The sequence below is a fragment of the Sinohyriopsis cumingii genome, unplaced genomic scaffold, assembly GCF_028554795.1.
Source record: "Sinohyriopsis cumingii isolate HCF-2022 unplaced genomic scaffold, ASM2855479v2 utg000127l, whole genome shotgun sequence".
NCBI lineage: Eukaryota > Metazoa > Mollusca > Bivalvia > Unionida > Unionidae > Sinohyriopsis > Sinohyriopsis cumingii.
Window position 1 is genome coordinate 1001741 of NW_028315871.1, and position 24785 is coordinate 1026525.

At 32.8% G+C, this 24785-nt stretch overlaps 1 protein-coding gene across 2 annotated transcripts in view; it reads right to left on the reverse strand.

Moving 5' to 3' along the window:
* Positions 1 to 15238: 15238 nt before the first annotated feature.
* The window catches only part of LOC149774834 (neural cell adhesion molecule 2-like), a 158442-nt gene continuing 148895 nt past the window's right edge, over positions 15239 to 24785 (reverse strand). The window contains exons 12-16 of one of the 2 annotated variants that reach the window (XM_089944700.1): positions 22767 to 22873; positions 20189 to 20225; positions 19747 to 19841; positions 18048 to 18120; positions 15239 to 17096 (exon numbers count right to left, since the gene is read on the reverse strand). In XM_089944700.1, the coding sequence (XP_089800826.1) occupies positions 18095 to 18120; positions 19747 to 19841; positions 20189 to 20225; positions 22767 to 22873 (265 nt within the window). In that variant the 3' untranslated portion in view covers positions 15239 to 17096; positions 18048 to 18094. The remainder of the gene's footprint in view (positions 17097 to 18047; positions 18121 to 19746; positions 19842 to 20188; positions 20226 to 22766; positions 22874 to 24785) is intronic. The other variant, XM_089944699.1, reaches the window with a different exon arrangement.

A 24785-nucleotide genomic window follows, 5' to 3' on the forward strand; every position in this document is an offset into this window, starting at 1 on the left:
AAGAGATAGTGGGGTTTTCCAAAAGAATTTCCCACAAGTTGTAGCTATAAATAGATAGTGAGATTTCATAGGAATTTCAGCTGATTATAGCTATAAATTAATACATGGGTGTTTATCCACGATGGTCACACAAGTTGATATTGTAAGTAGTTACTAGGTTTATCCATTTTAGTCTAAACCATTGTAACTTAATTTTCGGGGATATGTTTATTCTCCTTTAAATTCTGGGACAATTTCTTCATTTTAGCGTAACTTTTAGTCACATCCATTTTGTCGTTGAGCTTTACATTGATTCTAGCTATTTATAGCATCATTACAATTATGCAAAAATTTGAACACTCCAGCAAAATTTCAGGTCTTGGTAATGCTTTATATATAAATCTCAGGCTTGTACTAGTGTATGTCTGTCTCTGTCTCTGTTGTGTTTGGCCCTCTATCATCATTGTCCCTAGACAGGCCCTATACAAATTCCCCATTGTCCCTAGACGGTCCCACCATGTTCAATTTCCCTTGACGCTATATAGTCCCACCATGTTAAAATTCCCTATGTTAAATTCCCATTGCCCCTCAACAGGCCCATTCCCCATGTTAAATTTCCTTTGACGCTATACAGGCCCAAAATATATTCCCATGTTAAATTTCCATTGTCCATAGACCATCCCATACCACCATGGTAAATTCCCATTGTCCCTAGGGTACAAACTCTGTGCTCTCCATGTTAAATTTACATAGTCCACAGGGTACAACCCCACCCCCCCAGTTTAACACGAAATTCCCATTGTCCATAGGGTATCCAACATAACTACTTAGAACAATGTCAAATCCTGTCCCTGGGATCAGGTTACAACATGAATATATCTGCTAATTAGAATTGTAAAATTTCATGACCACACAACTTCCAGCACCAAAGTCTTTACTAATCGGGGTGAAGTGCTGCTCCACCAGGAAGAGGTACCATGTCGGAAAGTGCATACATGTGTTGGGAGCCGTGTGACATAAAACAAGTAAATCCAGTGGAGGAGGAGGGGGACGAAAAGGAGGAGGAGAAGAGAAAGAGAGCAATATAGATGGCTTATTCCTATGACATTTCCGATACGTTTGCAAACATGAACATTGTTTGAGTGGCTGCATCACACATTGTTTTTAATATTAAGCCCACAGTTAATCTGTTTCTTTCATGAATGGAATAAAGAATAACTGTTAATCTTTTTTTTAAAACCAGTTAGTATGGTCCATTTATTGAATATTGATTCCTTTATTGATGGGATGACTCTCAGATAGAGATCGAGATCGAGAGAGAGCCATCATATCATTCTGGCCTCCTTTAGCGAGTGGTGTCACTCTATCAATGTAGATGTTACATAGTTAGTATGTGTGAAGAAGTACTGGGATCGAGCTGGAAAAAGGATGTCAAGAATCTAATACTGCGGAAAGCAATTCGTTATAAAAAATTAAACAATCCTACACTAGATATAGAGGCAAAGTTTCACAAAAATCATTTAAAATATATAACAAAATCTTGTTTTTAATTAGAGCTAACCAACTTCAAGCAATTCTATAATTTCGGTATTTTATAATTAAAGCCAAATAAATTGTCAATAGTGCTTAAGAATAAAATATTACAAACTAATACCAAAGTTATTTTCAATCAATGTATTTTATTAAATCTTTATTCTGAAAATCTAGAATAATACTTTTCGTAATTTAAAAGGTACTTTATTTCTAAAATAATTTGTATGATGAAGTTGTTAGCAAACCATTTATACAAAAAACTAAACATAATATTATAAATTGACATAAGTTATAGACAAATTTAAACCATCTGAAACACGCTATATTTGAAAATTAATAATAATAATAATAATAATAATAATATGTTACAAGTTCTTTAGAGAGTGGTGAAATAATTTCTAAACATGTTATTCCTCAGTGTATTATACACATAAGAAAAATCTTTAACTAAAGCTAATTACATTCCTCTTACCTGGAAGAAAGTAAAAATCTCAGTCTGTGGGACAGCAATTTTTGACCAAGCCGTGAGAGTGGGGATATATACAGTACTCCCTATTCCGGGAGACGTTAACTTTGCCATAACATGGCATAACGTAACTCAGCCTCGCCTGTATATCTTTGGAACATCCGTGTTTTGCCGTATTCTCTTTCCAGTGAAACTTTACCTCGTCAAGAATTGTCTACATATGCAACTTAATTCAAAAGTGGTTTTGACGCCAATGTCTGAGAATTCTGTGTGAACCATAGACTTTACTGAAGATTTGTTTTACATGATACAGCTGCTGTTTGACAATGATGATGACGTAGAGGCCTCAAGATACAGTGAATGGTAACATTTACTGAAGATTTGTTTTACAAGATATAGCTGTTGTTTGACAATGATGATGACGTAGAGGCCTCAAGATACAGTGAATGGTAACATCTACTGAAGATTTGTTTTACATGATACAGCTGCTGTTTGACGATGATGATGGCGTAGAGGCCTCAAGATACAATGAATGGTAACATCTACTGAAGATTTGTTTTACATGATACAGCTGCTGTTTGACAATGATGATGACGTAGAGGCCTCAAGATACAGTGAATGGTAACATCTACTGAAGATTTGTTTTACATGATACAGCTGCTGTTTGACGATGATGATGGCGTAGAGGCCTCAAGATACAGTGAATGGTAACATCTACTGAAGATTTGTTTTACATGATACAGCTGCTGTTTGACGATGATGATGGCGTAGAGGCCTCAAGATACAGTGAATGGTAACATCTACTGAAGATTTGTTTTACATGATACAGCTGCTGTTTGACGATGATGATGGCGTAGAGGCCTCAAGATACAGTGAATGGTAACATCTACTGAAGATTTGTTTTACAAGATATAGCTGTTGTTTGACAATGATGATGACGTAGAGGCCTCAAGATACAGTGAATGGTAACATCTACTGAAGATTTGTTTTACAAGATATAGCTGTTGTTTGACAATGATGATGACGTAGAGGCCTCAAGATACAGTGAATGGCAACATCTACTGAAGATTTGTTTTTGCATGATACAGCTGTTGTTTTACAATGGTGCTGGCGTAGAGGCCTCAAGATGAATGGTAATATCTACTGAAGATTTGTTTTTATGAGATCCAGATGTAACACTCATAGACTTTGTTAGCGGTACCATAGTAGAATCAAATAATACAAAAATCATAACAGTCATTTCTTTTATTACACTAGTTATATTTATTATACAAATTTAAATTTCAGTTCTGAAAATTACACTTCCTAAAAATTCCTCAAAAAAAAAACAACACAGTTTTAACAATTTCAAGAAATTATGTCAGGACATTTCCCTTTAACACTGTAACCTATTTTAAAAAAAGATTTGCATGTAAATCGGTCTATTCATGCCCTAATTTAAAACAATCATAACTTAAAGTTTATATGATCAGTGATAGCAGTACTTAGAATAATTTATTGTTAGATTGTTCCATTCATAGCCCCAGTTTATAAAACTTGAAAGTTGTAGGAATTCAATCATTATTTCACATAAAAATTATAATTTTTTTTAACATCATGTTATGACAGCACATGCAATGTCAGTGGTCACTGTGATGGCCATTCACAAGAATACTGACATATTTAAGGAATAAATAATCTACTGAATACATTGACAGAGATGACGTCGGATCGATTAATTTTTAATGTTTTTCGGTTTTATGTAATAAACAAGCAACTACTTTTCACTGATTAAAATATGAAACTATCTATTACAAGTTAGACAAATTCACAATCTATTACAAGTTAGACAAATTCACAATATATTACAAGTTAGACAAATTCGCAATCTATTTCTATTTTTAAGAAACCAATTCATAAAGGAGATAGCACCTTCTTAAGAAAGAAAATAAAACTTAGCATGAGAAATAATAAGTTGAGAAATAATTTGTGCTAGAATTAATAACTTGTTTGTGGAACTTATTAGCTGGTGCACAAGAATATAATGGCTTCCACGACCTCCATAATTTCAGATATACTACGTCACGTCACTGGGCATAGCCTTTTATAAAGTATGAGGGAATTTATCTATAAGCAAATTCAACATCAAAATCTCTATGTAATATTGCACTACTTGTCAGATGTTCTCAACAAAATGCAAATATCATAAAACACTAGTACAGACATCAATAAAAAGATGAATTAAAGGTGGAACAAGTGTTTGACTTTGGACTTAATGCAGTTTATATGGGGGGGGGGGAGGTAGTTGAGGGTCGCTTTGACCAGTGGTGGTGGGGGGAGGCGCTCTTTTTTTAAAATTGTTGCTGAGCCTCCTATTGCCATAATATAATCGAGCCATATGTACAAGGTTAGACTTTAACCCCTGTATCTCCTGCAGTAATACAAACTTAATAAAATCTATTACCGGTCATATCAATGATCTCATTTAGAAAATTACCCAAAATATCTTTCAAAAGTATCTGAGCTTTCATTTGTAATATTTATAACTCAACCAATTATTTTACAAATTGTTCGTTATATTTGGTATTAATTTTTAATGAACTCATAAAAAACAGAATCCAGTAAATATAAGGTAATCCAACAGTTTCCTTTTCTACGGTGTTTTGCACTCTGATAAATCGACCCCCACCCCTAACGTACAAGGGCCAACTACCAATTATATGAATACAGGATTGGGGGTGGATTTATTGGACTAGGTGTCTTACAGCTCGTCAGCTTTCATTTGGTTGGCGACCTCATGACCAGAATCTTACTGATATTTTATGTTTTCCTTACAACGGATAAGGTTTCTGAGACCGTACAAAGGAAAAGGTTTTAACTTTCTGAGACAATACAAAATATAGCATTTTAATAACTACGAGACCTAACAAAAATGATCTTATGAACTTTATATGAACTTAAAAAGGATAATCTTATCAACTTTCATAGGCCTTGCAAAGGATCATTTTGTCAACGTTCATACAAGGAAAGCTGCCTTTCGTTCAACCTTTTCATTTTTTATTGTTCCCATTTTAATGTGATTTTCCATCGTGCCTCAATTCACCGTAGTAATCGGAAGATGTATAATTGTGTATGCAGATCATAATACTCTAGGTTGTTGTAGATTTTATTTATCTTATATACACACACACATAGAGATGATAATTGGCTGTTGCTGTATATATATATATATATATATATATATATATATATATATATATATATATAGAGAGAGAGAGAGAGAGAGAGAGAGAGAGAGAGAGAGAGAGAGAGAATATGTAGCTGTAGTAAGTTTGGTTACTGCAGAAACATCTATAGTTGCGTAAGTTGTGGAGCAGGGAGAAGCCATGAAAATGTGAAACAAGGAGAAGCCGTGCAAATGTGAGGTTTCGTTATTTAAAGTCAATGGTTGATTAAAATTAATTATTTTAGTCTCTGCGTTGTGGAATCTTCCAGTTGGCAGCGACTGTTGTCTTGAGGTCCTTAGAAATAGGGGAACATAAGGGACTTCCAGCTAAATTCTCGCACCCACCCAAGTAATGCACACTGGTTGTAAAGGACAGTATTGCATAGTAACACTTTCAGCAAGAAATCAGTACTTCTTTAATTGACATAACTGTGACTAATATAAGGAAAAAACTGCCGGATATGCGCCACAAATAACTAATTTAATGCGATTTCGTTATCGCAAATTTATTTTTATATTTTGAATTAATTCGATCATCTTGAATTTAGTCAATGGTGCGGACCTAATCTCGTGTGTGGAGCATCATGGGGGTCAGGGTACCAGGCTAAACTCCAGAAAAAGCGACACAATTAGACAAGGGAATAAGTTAATACAAAACATGCAACAAAGCATAAATCAATCAAAGAAATGGATGTATAATATTACTACCAATAATACTGATAATTATCATACTGATATCAAAAGTAAAAAAATGGAAATTCCGATGAATAATAATAATAATAATAATAACAACAACATTATTAATATTATTATTATTATTATTATTAGTAGTAGTAGAACTACTGTAGGAAACAATTCAGTATTATAAATAAAAATTCAGAAAAAGGGATTGAAAGGGTGAAATATATTTCAGTGAACGATTTAGTTATAAGATGACTTTCAGCAATGGCACCCAATTATAATACAAACAAGAGGTTTCAAAGGTCATGTTCAAAGAAGTTAATTTTGTCAATTTTCGTTTAATATGATAACTTCGATTTTTCATCTTGTTTTCCTTACCCATGTTTCATCAAATAAATCGTTGCATTACATTTTGGAAGAAAGGCAGCTCCAACTTGACTTTTCAGTTCAAAGGTCATTGATCAAGGTTGCTGGACTTGATACTACCACATTATCTTAATGGATCCCTTTCATAATATTCGTTTTGGACGTGTCGCCGTTCCTGATATCGAAAACTAAATATCAAAACGAGGCTATAACTGCTGCGTGAATGTCTTTTTATATATCGACTTAAAAGTAGAGACCGACTTTGGAAAGTCTGAATAATAGCATCACGTCATGTAGGCCTACATGTACTTGTACTGTCAGTAAACAATGTGAGCATTAATAATAACAATAATAATAATAATAATAAACCTATCCATCAAAAGTTTTAATAAACACACACAAACAGCCATGCAAATAAAAAAATTCTCTTAGAAATTGGTTTTATACTAAAAATTTGTTTTATATTTTATCTTATTTTGCACTAAACCAATTTAAGCCAGTTCTTATTTAAGTTTTAATAACATTTACCAAATCCTGTTTAGATCTATATACAACTTAATTATTGTAGTGAACTCAAGTAGTCTGCCTAATGGGCTATCGTTAGTTCCACACCCTGAAAATGTCTACATAAACCCATTTTTAGAATACTGGGCCTAAGGTTGACATTTATCTAAATAATTTTTATTTACAATAACATGATCCTATTGTTTTGATACATTAATTAATATGACATTATTATATAGTTTGTTATTATAATTAAAATAACAGTATTATATAGTTTGGGATTTTAACTAAGATAACATTATTATATAGATTTGGATTTTAATTTTATGAGAACAGATAAATTGCTGAATGTCCTCCATTGTTAGTCAGGTGTCTATTATCTATTGGTCAGTGACGAGAACAAGTCATTGCTGTATGTCCTTCATTGCCAGTCAGGTGTTTATTATCTATTGGTCACTGATGAGAACACATCATTGCTGTATGTCCTTCATTGTCAGTCAGGTGTTTATCATCTATTGGTCACTGATGAGAACACATCATTGCTGTATGTCCTTCATTGTCAGTCAGGTGTTTATCATCTATTGGTCACTGATGAGAACACAGCATTGCTGTATGTCCTTCAATGTCAGTCAGGTGTTTATTATATATTGGTCACTGATGAGAACACATCATTGCTGTATGTCTTTCAATGTCAGTCAGGTGTTTATTATATATTGGTCACTGATGAGAACACATCATTGCTTTATGTCCTTCAATGTCAGGTGTTTATTATCTACTGGTCACTGATGAGAACACATCACTGATGTATGTCCTTCATTGTCAGTCAGGTGTTTATTATATATTGGTCACTGATGAGAACACATCATTGCTGTATGTCCTTCATTGTCAGTCAGGTGTTTATCATCCACTGGTCAATGATGAGACCACATCATTGCTGTATGTCCTTCATTGTCAGTCAGGTGTTTATTACATATTGGTCACTGGTGAGAACACATCATTGCTGTATGTCCTTCATTGTCAGTCAGGTGTTTTTTACATATTGGTCATTGATGATAACACATCATTGATGTATGTCCTCCATTGTCAGTCAGGTGTTTATTATATAGTGGTCACTGGTGAGAACACATCATTGCTGCATTTTCTTCATTGTCAGTCAGGTGTTTATCATCCATTGGTCAATGATGAGACCACATCATTGCTGTATGTCCTTCATTGTCAGTCAGGTGTTTTTTACATATTGGTCACTGATGATAACACATCATTGATGTATGTCCTCCATTGTCAGTCAGGTGTTTATTATATATTGGTCATTGGTGAGAACATATCATTGCTGTATTTCCTTCATTGTCAGTCAGGTGCTTATCATTTATTGGTCACTGATGAGAACATATCATTGCTGTATTTCCTTCATTGTCAGTCAGGTGCTTATCATTTATTGGTCACTGATGAGAACACAGGTATGTCTTCCATTGTCTGTCAGTTATAACAAGTATGTTATTGTTATTACTCCTACATCTGAGAAAACTGACTTGAAGCTTAACAAATACATTCATCCTAAAGTCTAGCTGGCCATGAATGGAATGGTCCCCCAGACCGTATATTCATACTGACTTGGGATTTTCATTTAGAATACATTTAGAGTATCTGGTTCTAAATTAAAATGGCGCATCCCAAATGGAGACTATCTTGTTTTATCATGGTGTTATAGCCACAAATATTTTTGGATGAATACTTGGCCCTTAAGAATATGGTGACAATCTGACTTTCAATATGAATGACAGCAATAATGTCCATTTTGAATCTTCCCAAAGGATAGACATATTGATATTGACTTTTAACTATAAAACTTTAAATCATGTCTTTTGGTCTAAAATACAAATCGGTACTGATGTGACATCCAAAATAGGGAGCATAAAGGCTATCTAAAAGGTTGATACTAATGACCTGTTCCAGCTGTTTGTAAGGTACCAATATGATCTCCAACATGGCCATCATCAAACTTTCTTCTCCACACTGGATGGTCAGATTAGCATGGAGTTCTCACTAAAGTGCTTCTTTTGAGGTTGACATGGTCTTCACTGAAAACAGTGACAATCTGGCTTCCAAAATGATGCCACTACATCTCCTGAATGGATGGTCACTGCATTTTGTACATCAAAACATTTCCAAAGTGATAATGAGATCAAGCTGACATTATATATTACCAACATGGTGGCTGTCCTGAAAATCTTGATAATGCTGCTTCTCCTAAATATATGGTCGTATTGACACGGGATATTCATCAAAATATGATATTCAAATGAATAAGGTACTATAAGATATCCAACATTATGGCCATGGTTGTCTTGTTGAAAAAGACTTTTTCAATAGGCCATGGTTGTCATATTGAAAATGATTTAATCACTAGGCCATGGTTGTCATGTTGACAATGATTCAATTACTAGGCCATGGTTGTCATGTTGAAAATGATATAATTACTAGGCTATAGTTATGTTGAAAATGATTTCATCACTAGGCCATGATTGTCATGCTGAAAATGATTTTACTACTAAGCCATGGTTGTGATGTTGAAAATGCTTTAATTGCTAGATCATGGATGTAATGATGAAAATGATATAATTACTAGGCCAGAGTTGTTATGCTGAAAATTATTTTATCACTAGGACATGGTTGTGATGTTGAAACTGATTTCATCACCAGGCCATTGTTGTCATGCTGAAAATGATTTCATCACTAGGCATGATTTTCATGTTGAAAATGATTTTACCACTAAGCCATGGTTGTAATGTTGAAAGTTATTTAATCACTAGGCCATGGTTCTGATGTTGAAAATGATTTAATTACTAGGCCATAGTTGTTGTGTTGAAAATGATTTAATAGCTAGGCCATGGTTGTCATGTTGAAAATGTTATAATTACTAGGCCATGGTTGTTATGTTGAAAATGATTTTATCACTAGGCCATGGTTGTCATGCTGAAAACGATTTCATCACTAGGCCATGATTATCATGTTGAAAAAAATATTACCACTAAGCCATGGTTGTGATCTTGAAAATGATTTAATTACTAGGCCATGGTTGCGCTGATGAAAATGATATTTAATTATTAGGCATTGGATGTCATGTTGAAAATGATTTAATTACTAGGCCATGGTTGTTGCATTGAAAATGATTTAATTACTAGGCCATGGCTGTCATGTTGAAAATGATATAATTACTAGGCCACAGTTGTTATGTTGAAAATGATTTTATCACTAGACCATGGTTGTCATGCTGACAATGATTTCTTCACTAGGTCATGATTGTAATGTTGAAAATGATTTTACCACTAAGCCATGATTGTGATGTTGAAAATGATTCAATTACTAGGCCATGGTTGTGATGTTGAAAAATAATTTTATCACTAGGCCATGGCTGTGATGTTGACAATGATTTAATTACAAGGCAATGGTTGTCATGTTGAAAATGATTTAATGACTAGGCCATGGTTGTCATCTTGAAAATGATTCGTTCATGTCAAGGATGTATGCTGAAAATGATACACTTACTAGGCTATGGTTGTTATGTTGAAAATGTTTCAATTACTATGCCATGGTTGTCATGTTGAAAATGATATACTTACTAGGCCATAGTTGTTATGCTGAAAATGATATACTTACTAGGACACAGTTGTTATGCTGAAAATGATATACTTACTAGGCCATAGTTGTTATGCTGAAAATGATATACTTACTAGGCCATGGTTGTTATGTTGAAAATGATTTAATTACTAGGCCATGGTTGTCATCTTGAAAATGATTCGTTCATGTCAAGGATGTATGCTGAAAATGATACACTTACTAGGCTATGGTTGTTATGTTGAAAATGTTTCAATTACTATGCCATGGTTGTCATGTTGAAAATGATATACTTACTAGGCCATAGTTGTTATGCTGAAAATGATATACTTACTAGGACACAGTTGTTATGCTGAAAATGATATACTTACTAGGCCATAGTTGTTATGCTGAGAATGATATACTTACTAGGCCATGGTTGTCATGTTGAAAATGATTTAATTACTAGGCCATGGTTTTCCTATTGAAACTGAATTAATTACTACGCCATGGTTGTCAAGTTGAAAATGTTACAATTATTAGGCCATAGTTGTTATGTTGAAAATGATTTTATCACTAGGCCATGTTATCATGCTGAAAATTATTACATCACTAGGCAATGATTGTCATGTTGAAAATGATTTTACCACTAACCCATGTTTGTGATGTTGAAAATGATTTAATTACTAGGCCATGGTTGTGATGTTGAAAATGATTATCTCACTAGGCCATGGTGGTGATGTTGAAAATGATTTCATCACCAGGCCATGATGGTGATGTTGAAAATGATTTTATCACTAAGCCATTTTTGTCATGTTGAAAATGATTTTATCACTAAGCCATTTTTGTCATGTTGAAAATGATTTAATTACTAGGCCATGGTTATCATGTTGAAAATGATATAATTACTAGGCTATAGTTGTTATGTTGTAAATGATTTTATCACTAGGCCATGGTTGTCATGTTGAAAATGATTTTATCACTAGGCCATGATTGTCATGTTGAAAAAGATTTTATCACTAGGCCATGGTTGTCATGTTGAAAATGATTTAATTACAAGGCTATAGTTGTTATGTTGTAAATGATTTTATCACTAGGCCATGGTTGTCATGTTGAAAATGATTTTATCACTAAGCCATGGTTGTGATGTTGAAAATGATTTTATCACTAGGCCATGGTTGTCATGTTGAAAATGATTTAATTACAAGGCCATGGTTGTGTTGAAATTGACTTAATTACTAGGCCATGGATGTCATGCTGAAAATGATTTAATTACTAGTCCATGGTTCCTATGTTGAAAATAACTTAATAGGCCATGGTTGTCATGTTGAAAATGATATAATTACTAGGCCATGGTTGTCACATTAAAAATGATTTAATTGCTAGGCCATGGTTGTCATATTGAAAATGATCTAATTACTATGCCATGGTTGTTATGTTGAAAATGATTTAATTGCTAGGACATGGTTGTCATGTTGAAAATGATTTAATCACTAGGACATGGTTGTCATTTTGAACATGATTTCATCACTAGGCCATGGTTGTCATGTTGATTATGATTTTATCACTAAGCCATGGTTGTCATGTTGAAATTGATTTAATTAATAGGCCATGGTTGTGATGATGAAAATGATTTTATCACTAGGCCATGGTTGTCATGTTGAAAATGATTTTATCTCTAGGCCATGGTTGTGATGTTGAAAATGATTTAATCACTAAGCCATGATTTTCATGTTGAACATGATTCAATTATTAGGCCATGGTTGTGATGTTGAAAGTGATTTACTTAACAGGCCATGGTTGTCATGTTGAAAATGATGTACTTAATAGTTCATAGTTGTCATGTTGAAAATTATTTAAACACTAGGCCATGGTTGTGATGCTGAAAATGATTTAATCACTAGGCCATTGTTGTCATGTTGAAAATGACTAGGCCATGGTTGTCATGTTGAAAATGATTTTATCACTAGGCCATGGTTGCCATGTTGAAAATGATTTCATCACTAGGCCATGATTGGATGCATTGCTATTACTTTTTGTACACTTCTTAATATATGTAGCTGGTCTTACATGAAAAGTATGCCAATGAGTCATTGCAAAATGTAAACACTCTAAGTACAGCTATATCTACTTATCCTGTACTGATGGTGATAACATTACCACACCAATGTAGTTTACTGTACTAAAATATTCTACTTTTCCAATGTATTCCTGGTATTATGTTATGCTGAGGATGATCCAAAGCCAGTGTGACCGACTTCAATGTCATCTAGAAATTCTGCATATGGTTACTTCTTGTAAATGGATGATCATATTAATATGGAGTTTTCACTCAAATACTACAGCAATATGAAGATGACTCTGAATGGTATTGTCCTAATCGAAACATTTTGTTATGTATATTGATTTAATTTAATTGTTTGTTAGTTTAAAAAAAATATTATTCTATTACATGTTATTGTAATTTGCTTACTGGAATTTTACATTTTCCAGAAATTAGTTTGACCTGAGTGTTTTGTCGTAAACACACTAAAAACAGATCTTTGTAGCTTTATGCTGACATAGTTCCTGACCTTGATTAAAAATTAGTAACAGTTCGAGTAAACAACTTCATTTTTTATTCATTCTTAACATGTGATTTTTGGGTGGAATCGAGGCTGTACTAGATGTACACGAGTTTTTACATGCAATAGTCTCTATATCAAAATTCTGGTTTTACCAGAGTTGCGCAGTAGTCAGGTTTAATACCAATGTTTTAAGAAATAACCTCAGTTTGGCTTCTAAACATATAGATATCAAAATGGGTTTTTCTCTGTTGTGACCAGTTCGAGTTACATTTTAATTTTTTTCAAATTTTTTGGATTCTAGAGATTAATTCTATTCCCTGGAGAACATTTAAGTGCGCATACAGAATTTTTGGACAAAAACATTTATTGCACTTTTATTTGGAATTCAATCACCGGAATATTATTTTTCGTGGTACAACAAAGAATTGTAGACATATCAGTAATACACTGGCTATAGCATACTTCATCACCTTACATTTTGGAATTTCGTCAGGACTCAAACTCAATTTCATGAAAAAAAAATTATTACTAGGACTTCTAATTTTTAATTCTTGAATTATTCGTGGATTATTTTTCGATTTGATTCTTAAAACTGTAAGTTCTTTTTTCCATTTTTATCTTGTTTTTCTCGGTAAATAAATTATTTGTTAAAGTTTACAAAGCCTTTTGTCTTTACTCTTTTCTTGTTACTGTTTATTAGAGCCTAAACAAGTAACAATTTATAGTACCACTGTGGACATATTGAAATCATTGTTGGTATGAGTATTCTAGAACACAATACGGTATTGATATGAGTGTATTCACCAAAACACTTCCACCAATATGTAATTGTTTCTAAATAAAAATGGTTTCATTTAACCACACAACTACTGGTATTTTGTAAAAAAAAGGTTTGAAAACCAGTCATAAATGATCTTGTTGTCAAGCCAAATGTTATTGCTTATATTTTTGTACTTCAGTGCCCTTATGAGCACAGTAATCTACACAGAGTCTGATGCGTTTTATCCAGACATTGCATTTAGCTGAATTCCAGTAGCAGGTAGATAGTCAGCTCTGAGATTTATCTTTAGGTCTAAGCTATTAAATCAGGATTTTAACTCACTCCTTATGTAGATATTCCTCATTCAAGATGATTTGTAGGCCTTTCTCTGTTTATCTTTATGACTTTAGTAGATTGAAAGGCATTCTAACTGTATATGTATGCAATGGGTGAGTGGAGGGAACATAATCTCTGTTCAGCTATAAACGTAATGCCACCTGAAAGTAGTTATTTTAATATATCACTACCTTAAAGCACTATGCAACTGATTTACCTATTATACACTAAATGCACAGATAACATGCTTAGTAAAGACTGACCTTGGAAAATATGATATGTTTGAAACAAAACAAACATAACTTTAAGTTGCACATCCATAAAACAGGAACAGCTAAGGATGTACAAAGTATTTGTCAAGGGTCTTTTACCATGGTACCAATGTACTAAAAGCAGGGACAAAGTATATGTCAAGGTCTTTTACCATGGTACCAATGTGCTAAAATTTTACCCGACAGTTCTTTAGAACCTGTTGATATGCTATGCGTCAGTGCTGATAGTCTTTTATAATTTGGCTGCCCTTTGAGAATTAATGTTAAATAAACATCCCATCACCTAATTCCAAGCCCTATCACCCAAATAATCCCCTTTCTAGTATTAATTATGATTTAATCTAGGACAGACATTATTTCACTACATGCCTTGGCCCGACTATCTGTGAATGAAATATGATGAATCAAAATAGGTAGCTTCTAGCATCCATAATGTAATGTCACCTAATGGGTTTATCAGGCTTGTGAAATGAAGATGCCTAGTCTGGTTGACTTGGTTTGGTGGGTTTTGTCAGCATATGATACATGGCAGAGCATATTCTTTGAGAGAAGGAAGAACCTGGGAACAACGAACCACCAACCAATGTGAAGCTACTGGCAAGCATTCTCAGATACCCACACTGGCTGAGATGAGGCTCAAACCCATGTGGACAGAGGTAAAAATGTCACTGATCTGTAAAGGCAAGTGCCTCAGACCACTTTGCCACCCTGGTTCAAGTACATGAGTACTGCCGAGAAAAGTCACACTGTGATGCACTGCAAACCACATTATAGGTTTGCAATATTAATAAAATAGAAACAATATCCTATCCATCAACACAAAAGTGGAATGTGTATATATATATATATATATATATATATATATATATATATATATATATATATATATATATATATTTCACAAGCATTGTATTATTACAACATTACAAAATATAGCTTTCATTTTTATTTGATAGAAAATATTACAAAAATAAAATACAAAAACTTAATTTTTTTTAGATGTAATACAACAGCAGCAATTTTTATCCTGCAAAATGTTTCAATGTATATTCACTAGGTAACACAGCTATGCTTGAGTATGATAATAGTATTGAAGATCGACTGTTTAATGAATCAACTGTACTGGATTTTGTATCAGTCAGTAAAACATGTATTTTTAATTAATGATTAAAATCGTTTTAATTGTTGTATAGCACTTTGTATTATGATTTTATCTGTAAATAAAATAAAAAGAGTATGTCAGGAGTATTTTTATCTGAAATATTATATCCTTTATTAGGCTTTAAAGTTTGACTTAGTGCATGAATTTCCTTGATATTGGACCATGCAGATTGCCACATTGTTTGTACCTCCATGGTGCTTTATTTCACTGCATAAGAAAATGCATACAACTACTGATATATCCACAGAGCCATTGCTCCAAAACTATATTGAGGCAAATAACTGCTGCCAAAATTAAACGTCTTCCTCAAAGAGGACGAGAAAAAATGATCTTGGATTTTTATAGAATAAAAAGATAGAAACTATTTTAGATTACCATTCATGGTTACCGTGTGTACAAACATTTGATGCTTAATATAAAATTTATAGACATATTCTGTACATAAATACTAAATTGGCATGAATACAAATAATAAATACTATATTTGTAAAATGAATTCTTAAACAGCATGCCTCTATTGTTATGTATGTCTTATATGCCTAACTTCTGTCCATTGTTTTTGAAGTTGTATTTTAAATAATATGAATAGTATGATTACATAACTTACTTTTGTCCACGAGTGTAAGTTGTAAATATAATGTTTATATAGCATTTTAATTTGGAACATTCTAGGCTCAATCCTGTTTACAATTAAACTGGAATTTTCTCTGGAATGTTTCACTTTATTTTATGTCCTAGGTCAAGTGTGTATAAATAGGAAGCTGATAGAAACGTAATTAAATTCCTGTTTTAGATCAGTCTCTTGGAATCTGTGACTAAAGTTATAGTTGTGCTGTTGAAATAAAAAATAATCAGAATGAAATTATTTATTTATTTAATTTAATACTGAATTACTAAAGTGCTCATTGACTTTTGGATTAAAGCATTACTTTGGTTTTTTTTTAGATCAAAGTCATGTTGGACTGGAAACTATTGGAATTCATTCAGAGCATTCTATAATTTGGATTTTTTTAGCTCAAAGACATTTTGGACTGGAAACTTTTGGAATTCATTCAGAGCATTCTATTTTTTTTATCATTAATTTTCTATTTGTATTTTGTGGAAATAAATAACACACTGACTTTTAATTACATTGTTGGTTTTACTTCATTTCTGGTTCTAGTTATTATGTCAATGACATGGTTATTATAACAGTGATCTGTTTATTAGGCCAGTGATCTGTTTATTAGACCAATGATCATTTTTGTTGTTGTTAGGAATGTATTGATGTGTCAGAATTAGAATTGTCAATAAATATAAGCAATCTTAATGGTACTATTTGCAAAAAAGAGATTTAAAAAAATAACAAATTTTAAAATATTTTCCTTCTGCAATAATCCCTGTGAGAAAAAGTTTAACACCATATGATAAATGTGGCAAAAACAAAACATTTAAAAGATTTCAAATATTGCATTAGCTTTGTCAATGAAAATCCATTATGTTCTTGTTTTAACATTATCTGTATACATGCAATAACAACTACATATTTTTATACAAATATATATTCCAATGATGCTAATTAGACTATAAACTTGAGATAATTGCTTCTGAAGATCTCCACTGAATTTTAATGGTACTCATTAGTTGTGTCATTTCATTTTATCCATGTATTTTCATATTTCTCATCGGAATCTGCAAGTAATGGAAAAAGTATATTAATAAATGACTATAAATATATTTGTATGCATCTGAATAAATAATTTACAAAAAGATAACAAAATTTATATGAAACAAAAATGTATATATACAAGGTGTTACACATGAATGAAATATGCTTTGATAATATATATCATTAAGCAAAAGCAACTAGTGACACAAATGTTATCAAGAGTCCTGTATATACATTTCATCATGTTTTAGTTTGAAAGAGAAATGAGGCTAATATCAAACTTGTATCTAAGTAAATTAATGTAAATTAATGTAATAATTTCTGTCTAGTACTTGACCAAAACTATTTCTTCCATTAATGAACTTAATATGAATTTGAAGTTCATGAATACGATGCAAGCTTCAGAAATATAGTTTTCAATGAATACAGAAAGACTGAAAAGGAAACTTCAGCCATCTATGCTGATGTGGAATATATATATGTCTGAACTCAGTAACCATTTGTAACTCTTAACTTACTTGACTGAATAAACATTAATAATACGTACTGGAAGTATATATTCATCAGAACAATGTGGACAGTGTTGCAAAGTTATCCACTGTTTGCTGATATTCCAATTAAAATCATGTCTACTTTAAACAGTTGCCACACACACAATAAGTGAAAAAGTTGAGTATAAATTTAGACACTGCCATGGAAGTCGGTAGATCAACCCAAAATCTAATACATCGAGATAACTTCAGTACACTGTTTAACTTTAAAGGGAAACAGAAAGCATAGAGCACTGACAACTGGGAAGATTGACAAAGCATGATAAAAATGCCTCCTGCACACAATAACTGAATACTGTAAACAAGTGAAATGATGTCGAATGCAATCAAACACTATGTATTCCAGGTCAACTGGAGACAACTATATAGGACTCCATGATCTCACCCATGCAACATAGAAATCAATCTCGCTGATTTGCTAACCTTTCTTTTCTTATCTCTGTCTGGTTGTCTCAGTCAGGTCATCTCTGTCATAGTCTCCACAAGCTAGGAACAACTTTTGAAAAGAAAAAACACTGTTGTCTGCTGCTGCCTCTGACAGAGTTGTTATAAAATCAAACAAAAGCAGATATATAACAAAAAGAAATTGAATCATAAAGCATCTTAAGGTCTCTGCAACTCTGATAACACACAATACAAAATATTTGGAGAAAGACAGACAGACACATGCACATAAAGTTTAATTAGTATTCTGCTGGAAACCACACACAGCATGTTGAATTTTATCATATCTGCAACTTAGTACATTTTCAGGTCAGCATCATTAAATGTAGCTAAAAGAATCTAATTCTTCAAACTCTGTCAAACACTTCCAACCAGTCCCAGTTGAATCATACACTTCCAACCAGTCCCAGTTCAATCGAACACTTTCAACCAACCCCAGCTGAATCAAACACTCACAACCAGCCCCAGCTGAAACATTTCCAAATAGCCCCAGTTGAATCAAACACTCCCAACCAGCCCCAGTTGAATCAAACACTTCCAACCAGTCCCAGTTGAACCGAACACTTCCAACCAGTCTCAGCTGAATCAAACACTCCCAAGCAGACCCAGTTCAAACACTTCCAACCAGCCCCAGTTCAATCAAACATTGTAAACAAATGAAAATTCCTGCACTTAACAATCAGAGTGATTCATTCATTAGTCCACACGCTTTTCCACAAGATTTGCATGTTGCGAATCATAGTACCAAAAAGAACAACACATGTCATATTTCCAGAACAAAATATATCCTCGAATATCATCCATTTAAGTCCCCTCATAGCCGTTACAACTTCGTTAGGCTGAGGTGTGTATTTTACCTTACCATTGCCTACAAGGTAACTTTTTCAGAATCTGACCTGAAGAAATTTAAAAGTTATTTGTATAAAAGATATTAATTTCTTATTGTTATTTTCACATGACATCCATCAATTAAATCTGATAATGCAGTATTATCAAATGATTTTATGTTTATATTTCCTCATGCATAACATTTGTGCACATAGAGTCGACTGGGCACCCCTATATCCTCATTAATATAATCATATTAATACGTGTTTACAAAATAAACGCATATGGCTCGAGATGCTCATGATGCTATACTTGTAACTCATAATCAGTATAAGCTGGGTTTTTGTGATTATTTGCATCTTTTCTAAGAGTGGTATACATAGTTAGATTATACTTAGATAATTATTCAGATTTTCGTAAGAGTGCAAACTCTGATGACCATTATACAGAGTGAGTGGCAATAATAGTTCCTGATGAATACTGTGATTTGAACTATATTGCAAAAGTGCATGGCTGCTTTAATTTAAATATTTTTTTTTAAAAAAGGTAGGAAAAATAATCATACTAATAAGTGTTTGAACCACGACAAGGAAATCCCAGTAATGGGGTTGCAGACCCCCCCTCGCAGAGCCTCATGTGCAGACAAATAATATAACCCTCTGACAGGGATTTCCTGGTCTTGGTCAAAAGGCCTACACATAATATAACCCCTTGACGGGGATTTCCTTGTCATGGTCAAAACACCAACAAATAATATTAATTATCTTAATCACATGATTTGAATTTACTCAGTTTAATTTTTGAGTAAGTACAGTTCAAGAAAATGAAAATACATTTCTGATGAAGTTACCTTTGGATGTTTTGGGAATCTTCAGTGAGCTATACATCTGGATGTCATTATTTGCATACGGGTGCAATTTTTCATAGGAATCATTTTCTGGAGGCCTTAAATTAGAAATTGGAATACTTATTAGATATATCAACACTGCTGAAAATGAACAGTTAAAAAGAATTTCTAAAATGTCTATTTGTATGTACAATTCACTAAATTTTGTTAAAAAATGGTTCAGCAACTGATTACTTCTTTTTTGCCAATGATTATACTCCAGTGACATATATACATGTATAGGTTTTAGGACAACATTAAATGAAATGAAACGAAACTGATTTGTTGATTTCTTATTTGAATACCTGATTCATATTGTCAGTAATACACTTAGTGGATTAAAATTAAATAATTGTAAATACAACTGCATTACATTTTATTCAATATTCTTATCAAGCACCTGTACCTTAAATTGGCATTTCTGTTCTCTTCCAATGCAATATCTGGTGAAAAATGAAAAGTGCAAGATACAGCATCATAAAACAATTAAAACACTATCAAATTCAGAATATTGATTTCTTGATTGGAAATTTGATTTATTTCATTTGTAAATAACACACTTAGAAGAAAATAAATATATACATGTACATATCAATTAATGATGATTTATTACATGTTCACATATTTCTGTACATTATATTGGGGTTTCTATTCCCCTTGCAACATGACATATGGGGTTCCTATTCCCTTGCAACATGATATATGGGGTTTCTATTCCCTTCCAACCTGATATATTGGGTTTCTATTCCCTTCTAATGTGATAGCTGGGGTTTCTATTCCTTTCTAATTTGATATATGGGGTTTCTATTCCCTTTTAATGTGATATCTGGGGTTTCTATTCCCTTCAAACATGATATCGGGGGTATCTATTCCCTTCCAACATGTTATCTGGGTTTTCTGTTCCCTTCTAATGTGATATCTGGGGTTTCTATTCCCTTCTAATGTGATATATAGGGTTTCTATTCCCTTCTAAAGTGATATATGGGTTTCAATTCCCTTCCAACATGCTATCTGGGTTTTCTGTTCCCTTCCAACATGATATCTGGGGTTTCTATTTCCTTCCAATGTGATATGTGGGGTCTCTATTTCATTCAAACATGATATGTGGGGTTTCTATTACCTTCTAATGTGATAACTGGGGTTTCTATTCCCTTCTAATCTGATATGTGGGTCTCTTTTTCATTCAAACATGATATGTGGGGTTTCTATTCCCTTCAAACATGATATCTGGGTTTCTATTCCTTCAAACATGATATCTGGGTTTTCTATTCCTTTCTAATGTGATATCTGGTGTTTCTATTCCCTTCTAAAGTGATATATGGGGTTTCAATTCCCTTCCAACATGATATCTGGGTTTTCTGTTCCCTTCCAACATGATATGTGAGGCTTCTATTTCCTTCTAATGTGATATGTGGGGTCTCTATTTCATTCAAACATGATATGTGGGGTTTCTATTAAATTCAAACATGATATCTGGGTTTCTATTCCTTCGAACATGATATCTGGGGTTTCTATTCCCTTCTAATGCGATATCTGGGTTTTTATTCCCTTCAAACATGATAGCTGGGTTTTTTGTTCCCTTCTAATGTGATATATGGGGTTTCTATTCCCTTCAAACATGATATCTGGGGTAAAAATTAAATGTGTAAGATACAGCATCTTAAATAATTGAAAAACTGCAAGTTAGGAAATATTCCTGACCTAAAAGAAATTTTTAAAGAAATGGAAATGAGTTGTCAATGACAAATCAATCCCATTCCAACAGAATAATTACGATTCTGCACACACACACACACACACACACATATATATATATATACATGCTTTAGTTTTATATGATAAGTACAGTCTTTTAATAAATAAATTCTGCTTTTATGTGGTAAAGTGAACTGCAAAGCATTCCTGTAAATTTAAGGTAAACGATGAAAGCCTTACTTTTTAAATAATACTAGTTGTATTTTTACTGTTTTGAAAGCTGCCTTCTTAAAAGAAGAATTTTGATTAGTTATTAGTTCACAACTTCTAACATATTTGCATTAAATCTGAAAACAAAAAGTACATAACAGAGAACAAAACAAATGAAAATAATTGATTTGCTTGTAGTTAGTCCTACAACCATCTGTTAGCCTTTCAATCTGAGGAGATAAAAATGCCTACTGCATCTTTCCATGTTGCATGTCTTTATCAATAAACTACATCACAGAGATACATGCATTCATATACTACTAATGGAGCTCTTTTGTGATCATGAAAACATATTATTGTTCCATATTTTTTATTTTCCTTGAACTACAATAATAACCAATTAACTTTTACAAGTAGAGGCTGAAATTCTATGTTGATCTATGAGATCATCCTGTTTAGTTTTCAAGAATAGTTAAAGGTACAATTTAAACTTTTACTTGATAAGTCAAGTGTTCAAAAAGATAAGCTGAAGTAATAACCACTTGGGAGCTTTAACAGCAAAATTAATGCACAATAAAATAATAAAATATCTTGTCTCAATTTCCCAGGTTTCTTCTAACTGTTGATCTAACTGAATTAATAAAGTACAAGACCCTATGTTATCACTTCAAGTAATCACCATTTTCAAATTCATCTTGTACATGTTAGACAAGATGTTCCATTTTATACCCACTATTAAATCGTTAATGATCCCAAGCATTACTAGCTATGAAAGATTAATTTGGTCCCTGAATCTTTCCTAAAATTAAAATTCTTACTGTCACAGCCTAGGCATTGGTCATGTGAAGTAAGGGGTGAAGAACTAGAATTCTTTGGCACAGGTTATGTGTAATTTAATGTATCTATGAGAATGAAAGCATACACAGTGACATAAGTTTTGGTATACAGAATATATGGACAAAATAGAATCATCAACTTTATATAGTCATCTTAGTAAGATGTCATTTTAAACATACAAGTTAAAATGACACTGTAGTCTTATAAAATATTTTGCAAGAAATAAACAAAAGTTAATTTACCATTAAGTTCTAGGTATTGGCTTGCTTCAGTTTCTCTGAAATGGAGTCCTTCATACACTTTTCCACTTCCTGCATCTTGTATGACAGAATTGGCTTTTATTTGACTTCTACTCTTGATTGATATGGAATAAAATATTGTGTTGAGAAATCAAATGTCTTTTGATGTGTAAAATAAAACACACGTTTCTAGCTTTGACTAATAACATTTTATAATACTAAGCAGTTTTTGGTGCAAACTCTTTAATACACAAGCAATCCACAAGTTATATATTTGTATCATAAGTGTATGGAAATACTTAATGATGGATTTCAAATAAATAAATAAATATATCCCTTTACAGACTGTGATATTAGCACTTTCTTACTGTATTGCAATTTTGCCATGTCTACAACTGATTTGTGTCCTGTCCCATGTGTGGCCTAAATTTAACCATTTACATCAGATTTGAGTCCTGTCCCCTGTGTGGCCTAAATTTAACCATTTACATCAGATTTGTGTCCTATCCTCTGTGTGGCCTAAATTTAACCATTTACATCAGATTTGTGCCCTGTCCCATGTGTGGCCTAAATTTAACCATTTACATCAGATTTGTGCCCTGTCCCATATGTGGCCTAAATTTAACCATTTATATCAGATTTGTGTCCTGTCCCCTGTGTGGCCTAAATTTAACCATTTACATCAAATATTATCTTTATTTTAATATTTTTGTATCACTATAACATGTAAATATTTGTTGTATACATGGCTCAGCCCTTGTTTGTGTGTCTTTATGTATGTGATTTATGGTAACCCAATGAAGATCTCTTTAGTTCACTGCATAGGGAAACTTTATGAATTTTATCCCTTAACTTTTAAAACATTTTTGGATACTGTTCATGCTTTTCTTTGCATTCCTATTTATGTTGAAGTCCAGTGACTATTCAAGCTAATATAACTAAACATCTTTATTCTTCCATTCTGTTGGCAATGGCTCAAGTTTTCCATTTAATTATACCACTAAAAAGTAGCAAAATATATACTCTCCCCAGAATTGGCTGCCTATGACAAATTAACAAGCAAACTAATCATTGCACATATATTTACAACACAACTGTAAGAGGGTAAGACCTTTTCTATCTTAATAAAGAAAGCAAACATACACTTGGAAGTCAAACTGTACATAACATACACTTGGAAGTCAAACTGTACATATCATACACTTGGATGTCAAACTGTACATATCATACACTTGGATGTCAAACTGTACATAACATACACTTGGAAGTCAAACTGTACATATCATACACTTGGATGTCAAACTGTACATATCATACACTTGGATGTCAAACTGTACATAACATACACTTGGATGTCAAACTGTACATATCATACACTTGGATGTCAGACTGTACATAACACACTTGGATGTCAAACTGTACATAACATACACTTGGATGTCAAACTGTACATAACATACACTTGGATGTCAAACTGTACATATCATACACTTGGATGTCAGACTGTACATAACACACTTGGATGTCAAACTGTACATATCATACACTTGGATGTCAAACTGTACATATCATAAACTTGGATGTCAAACTGTACATAACATACACTTGGATGTCAAACTGTACATATCATACACTTGGATGTCAAACTGTACATAACATACACTTGGATGTCAAACTGTACATATCATACACTTGGATGTCAGACTGTACATAACACACTTGGATGTCAAACTGTACATAACATACACTTGGATATCAAACTGTACATATCATACACTTGGATGTCAGACTGTACATAACACACTTGGATGTCAAACTGTACATATCATACACTTGGATGTCAAACTGTACATATCATACACTTGGATGTCAAACTGTACATATCATACACTTGGATGTCAAACTGTACATATCATACACTTGGATGTCAAACTGTACATATCATACATTTGGATGTCAAACTGTACATAACACACACTTGGATGTCAAACTGTACATATCATACACTTGGATGTCAAACTG